Source organism: Somniosus microcephalus, chromosome 20, assembly GCF_052327205.1.
Source record: "Somniosus microcephalus isolate GS21.2 chromosome 20, FLI_Smic_1.0, whole genome shotgun sequence".
Lineage (NCBI taxonomy): Eukaryota > Metazoa > Chordata > Chondrichthyes > Squaliformes > Somniosidae > Somniosus > Somniosus microcephalus.
In genome coordinates, this window is record NC_141006.1 from 32,088,911 (window position 1) to 32,094,910 (window position 6,000).

At 45.4% G+C, this 6,000-nt stretch overlaps 1 protein-coding gene across 1 annotated transcript in view; it reads right to left on the reverse strand.

Annotated features, from left to right (window-relative positions):
* The window catches only part of LOC147103105 (uncharacterized), a 108,346-nt gene that overhangs the window by 77,003 nt on the left and 25,343 nt on the right, over positions 1–6,000 (reverse strand). Inside the window, exon 6 of the mRNA XM_085962420.1 lies at positions 5,352–5,526. Within this exon, the coding sequence (XP_085818546.1) occupies positions 5,352–5,526 (175 nt within the window). The remainder of the gene's footprint in view (positions 1–5,351; positions 5,527–6,000) is intronic.

Consider the following 6,000-nt stretch of genomic DNA (forward strand, 5'->3'; position numbering starts at 1 on the left):
ACATAAAGACAGACTGCAAAAGCTTTTATCGGTATATCAGGAGGAAAAGACTGGTAAAATCCCAAGTCGGTCCCTTGCAGTCCGATTCGGGAGAATATATAATGGAGAATAAGGAAATGGCAGACCAATTAAACTCATACTTTGGTTCTGTATTCACAAAGGAGGACACAAATAACCTCCCAGGAATATCGGCAAACATAGGGACTAATGAGAGGGAGGAGCTGACAGAAATTAGTATCTCTAGGGATATGGTGTTGGGTAAGTTGAGGGGACTGAAGGCCGACAAATCCCCGGGGCCTGATAAACTACATCCTAGGGTACTTAAGGAGGTGGCCCTGGAGATAGCAGATGCTCTAAGGATCATCTTCCGGAACTCCATTGACTCGGGAACAGTACCCGTGGATTGGAGGGTAGCTAGTGTTACCCCAATATTTAAAAAGGGGGGTAGAGAGAAAGCAGGGAATTATAGACCAGTAAGCCTTACATCGGTTGTGGGCAAAATGCTAGAGTCCATTATTAAGGATAAAATAGCGGAGCACTTGACAAATGGGGAAAGGATCGGACAGAGTCAACATGGATTTACAAAGGGTAAATCGTGTTTGACTAATCTGCTGGAATTTTTTGAGGAAGTAACTGGTAAAATAGATGGGGGAGAGCCAGTGGATGTGGTGTACCTTGACTTCCAGAAAGCCTTCGATAAGGTTCCACACAAAAGATTATCATGCAAAATTAAGGCTCATGGAATTGGGGGCAAAGTATTAACGTGGATAGAGAACTGGCTGGCGGATAGAAAACAGAGAGTTGGAATAAACGGCTCGTTTTCGGAGTGGCAGGCAGTGACCAGCGGGGTGCCGCAAGGATCTGTCCTGGGACCCCAGCTGTTCACAATATATATAAATGATCTGGATCAGGGAATTGGATGCAATATTTCCAAATTCGCTGACGACACTAAACTAGGAGGAGGGGTGGGCTCTGATGAGGATGTCAGGAGGCTACAGTGCGATTTGGACAGGTTGGGGGAATGGGCGGATACGTGGCAGATGCACTATAATGTGGATAAATGCGAGGTTATCCACTTTGGGGGTAAAAACAGGAGGGTAGATTATTATCTAAATGGCAATAGATTGGGAGATGGGGAAGTGCAGAGGGACCTGGGTGTTCTTGTGCACCAGTCACTGAAGGAGAGCATGCAGGTGCAACAGGCGATTAAGAAGGCAAATGGTATGTTGGCCTTCATATCAAGGGGGTTCGAGTATAGGAATAGGGATACCTTACTACAGCTGTACAAGGTGCTGGTGAGACCGCATCTGGAGTATTGTGTACAGTTTTGGTCGCCCCATCTGCGGAAGGATGTTCTTGCCATGGAAAGAGTGCAACGGCGATTCACCAGGCTGATACCTGGAATGGCGGGAATGACCTACGAAGAGAGATTAAATAGTTTGGGCTTGTACTCACTGGAGTTTAGAAGATTGAGAGGGGATCTCATCGAAACATATAAAATTATGGCAGGCCTGGACAGGCTGAATTCAGAGAGAATGTTTCCAATGGCCGGGGAGCACAGAACCAGGGGCCACAGTCTAAAAATAGCGGGCAAATCATTTAAAACAGAGATGAGGAAGAATTTCTTCACTCAAAGAGTGGTGAGCCTGTGGAATTCCCTGCCACAGAGGGCTGTGAAGGCTAATTCAATAAATATTTTCAAGAGAGAATTGGATATATTTCTGAAGGCTAAGGGGATTAAGGGTTACGGAGAAAAGGCGGGGACGGGGTACTGAACTGGTAAGATCAGCTATGATCTCAGACGAAGATCAGCCATGATCTCATTGAATGGCGGAGCAGGCTCGAAGGGCCGAATGGCCTACTCCTGTTCCTATCTCTATGTTTCTATGTTTCTATGAAACAGCAAATGAGAATGCTGATTTCTCAAACGGCTGACATGCGGACGGCTTCTGAGACAGACAACAGAGTGGATACAGTGAGAGAAAAGTACAACACACAAAGATATGCACATGACAACGGGAGAAACATGTGCAGAAACTGTGGAAGACCGCACGATTATACAGACAAGAGGAAATGTCCAGCATATGGAACAAGCTGCAATGCATGTGGCAAACTAAACCACTGGGAAAAGAGGTGTAGAACGAAGAAAGAAGGAACATACATCAAAAACAAAGGCAGACAGCAGAACCAGAGAAAGAAACACAATATCCATGCCATGGATGAGCAGGATGGTGATGATTATGGTCATGACAATACACTAAACATCGAAACCATAAAGGTAAAGCTTCACGAGATGTCCAGAGCGGAAAATACTCCGAGGAGAGAATTGCACAGCATCATCCAAATCGAAAAGAGGATCAAAGGTCAGCCCACAACCATCAACTTAAAGTTGAAGCTGGACACACGGGCTCAAAGCAACATTCTCCCATTGAGACTGTACCAGCAGATCTTTCCCGAAAACTTGAGAGAAGATGGCTACCTGAAAAGTGGTTGTTTAAAGGCAAGTAATGTCACGCTGACAGCATACGGGGGGAGTGAGATTAAACAACTCGGAATAACCTTTGTCAAAGGGACACATAAAAGAAAGAACATCAACTGCATGTTCTATGTCACCGACACTGAGGAGCCAGCGATCCTGCGATTAAACAGCTGCGAGAAGTTGAGATTGATCTCAGTGAATCACGAGCTGACGAAAACGTCACTGAGGATAGACAGCAACACCCCGCTGGAGAACCGCCCGCAAATCAAGAGTAAAAAAGACTTGATAGACATGTATCCGGAATGTTTCGATGATGCAGTGGGATGTTTTGGAGATTTCCAATACCACATCACCATCGATCCAGAGGTAAAGCCCGTTATCCATGCTCCACGAAAAGTACCATCGAGCTGAAGACAAAGCTTGAAAGAGAGCTAAAGGAGATGGAAGAAAAGGGAGTGATCGTAAAGGTCACTGAACCCACAGACTGGGTAAACTCAATTGTGGTACGAGAAAAGCCAAACGGGCGTCTCAGAATATGTTTGGACCCCAAAGATCTAAACCAGGCGATAAAGAGGGACCACTATCCTACCCCAACGCTAGAGGAGATTACGCCATCACTGGCAGGAGCCAAGGTTTTCTCAAAACTAGATGCCAGAAATGGATATTGGAATGTGAAGTTGGATGAGGAATCAACAACACTAACAACATTCAACACATCATTTGGGCGTTACAAATTCCTGCGGCTACCATTCGGGTTAAAGGTCAGTCAAGATATCTTTCAACAGAAAGCAGACGAGACATACAGAGGCTGTGGAGGAGCTATAGGAATAGCTGATGATATTCAGATCTATGGAGCAGATGAAAGAGACCATGATATGCACCTACATGAGGCCATGGAGCGTACCAGGAAGGCTGGCATCAAGCTAAATGCCGATAAGTGCATAGTTAAAGTCAAGGAATGCCAATTCTTCGGTATGATTTACACACCAGAGGGAGTCAAGCCAAATCCTGAGAAGATTGTGGCGATTGCTCAAATGAAACCACCCAAAGATAAGAAAGAGCTGAGGAGTTACCTCGGCTTGATCCAATACATGAGTTCTTTCATCCCAAACATGTCGGAACATACAACAAATCTCAGAGAGCTAATGAAAGAAGACGCCGAGTACCAGTGGTCTGAATCACACGAAAGGAATTTCAAACAGCTTAAAGAACTGTTGTGCAAAGAAACAAGTCTGTCATATTATGACAGAAGAAAACCAGTCACTCTGCAAGTAGACGCTTCGACCAGAGGACTAGGGGCAGCTCTTGTGCAGGAAGGAAAGCCAATAGCTTTCGCATCAAAGGTCTTGACGTCAGCCAAGACAAGATACGCCAACATAGAAAGAGAACTATTAGCAGTAGTGTATGGATGCGAGAAATTCCATACATACCTGTATGGAAGGCAGTTTACAATAGAGAGTGACCATCGTCCACTAGAACAGATCTATAAGAAGAATCTGTGCAAAGCACCTGCAAGACTGCAAAGACTACTTCTAAGTCTCCAAAGCTATGAATTCACGCTTAAATATAAGCCAGGAAAGGAAATGGTGCTAGCAGATGCGTTGTCTCGATTGTCACCATATGAGAAACACGAGGTGGAGGGTCTAACAGTAAAAATCCACCATCTAGTGAGTGTTACCCCTACAAAGCTCAGTCAAATCAGAGATGAGACTAGCAAAGATGAAGAATTGCAACTATTCACACAACAAGTGATACAGGGGTGGCCGGAGAGAATCCAGCAGGTACAGGCGACAGTTCATCAATACTGGACGATTAGAGACAATATTGCAGTAGAAGACGGTATTCTCCTTGCTGGATCGAGGATCATCATGCCAAAGACGATGCAGACAGAATTTCTCCATCTAATACATGAAGGCCACATGGGAATGGAGAAATGCAAGCTGAGAGCCAGATCAGCTGTATACTGGATAGGCATGTACAAAAATATCGAACAGATGGTCTCTGCATGTGGTATATGCCAGAAATACAGAAATGCACAACAGAAAGAGGAGATGATACCTAGTGAAATACCGTCAAGACCATGGCATACTGTTGGGGCAGATCTCTTCATGTGCAATCAAGAATGGTATCTCATAGTGGCAGATCACTATTCCAAGTTTCCTTTTGTGAGAAGGATGAAAGACTTGAGAGCCACAACTACCACCAGAATTGCAAAGAGCTTGTTTGCTGAACAAGGAATCCGGAAAAGGTAATCTGTGACGATGGAACCCAGTTCACATCGAGTGAATTCAGAGCTCTGGCAGAAAAGTATGGGTTCAAAATAGTAACCTCATCCCCACATTTCCCAAGGGGACACGGGTTCATTGAAAGACAGATCCAGACTGTCAAGAGAACTCTCATCAAAAGTAGTGAGATGGGGGAAGACCAAGACCTTGCCTTCCTATCACTCAGATCAACACTACTGAAAGCAGATATGAAATCACCTGCAGAATTGCTGAGTGGGAGGAAGTTTAAGACTACCCTACCAGCAAAAAATACATCCTCCCCAGGACCAGGAGGATTTCAGACAGAAGCTGGCTGAAGCACAAGTCGTAGTGTTTTGAGAAAGAGGGATGTTACATCGTTATATTATCACATCATTAAATGGAACTACTTGTTACATTGTTATATGGAACTACTTTGAGTAGTGCATTTATACTGCTATGTGGCACACTGTGTCAGGCAGTGCACAGTGCAAGGTCGGACATCTTGTATCACTCCGCACCATGCGGTAGCAACATCATGAAAGCACTGAGTAAAAGCTGTAAACTAAAATGAGTTAAAAGTGTCTGTATTATATATAGTAATAAGAACACAAGGAGACACAACACACCTGTCTGTGTAACCCGCTCACTGCAGGCATGGTCTACTTCATCCCTTGTTGTATAATCCCTCCTCTGTCGGCATGCAACGTGTTGAGTCTGGGTAACTGCTCTTGGCATCTTGTACTTCAATGGATGATCCAAATCCTTTCTCTTCATTGTAAGCTCGCTGCATTTATCGCACACCTGAAGAATACAACCAGTAACGGCAGACTTTTTGTTATTTTTTTATCATCTTTCTTGTGTTATTTCCCAGTAATCAGCTATTCATAATCATGAATCGTAATGTGGTGGTACCACCGGTTGTCCCTTACATTGAGATACATAATTCCCTTTAACTTACCTTACTGTATGTATAACTTACCTGTTTGGGCCGTTGCCCCTTTAACCTACCTGTTTGGGCCGTTGCCCCTTTAAGACAAGCCCTAGCGCACTGACGTCACGTCACGTATCACGTGACGTACGTGCGGCGGCCACTGGCCCGACTCGGCCTTACAGCCCGGCCTCGCGACTTCGGCCGCATCGGCCAGCCGATGGGAGCGACGCAATCTTCCGCTCCCGCGGCAAGCACCGGCTCAGCCTGGCCTCCAGCTCCCGCTCCCGCGCTCGCAACTTCGGCCTCAACGGCCAGCGACACAAATCACGTGATGCCCTAAGCGC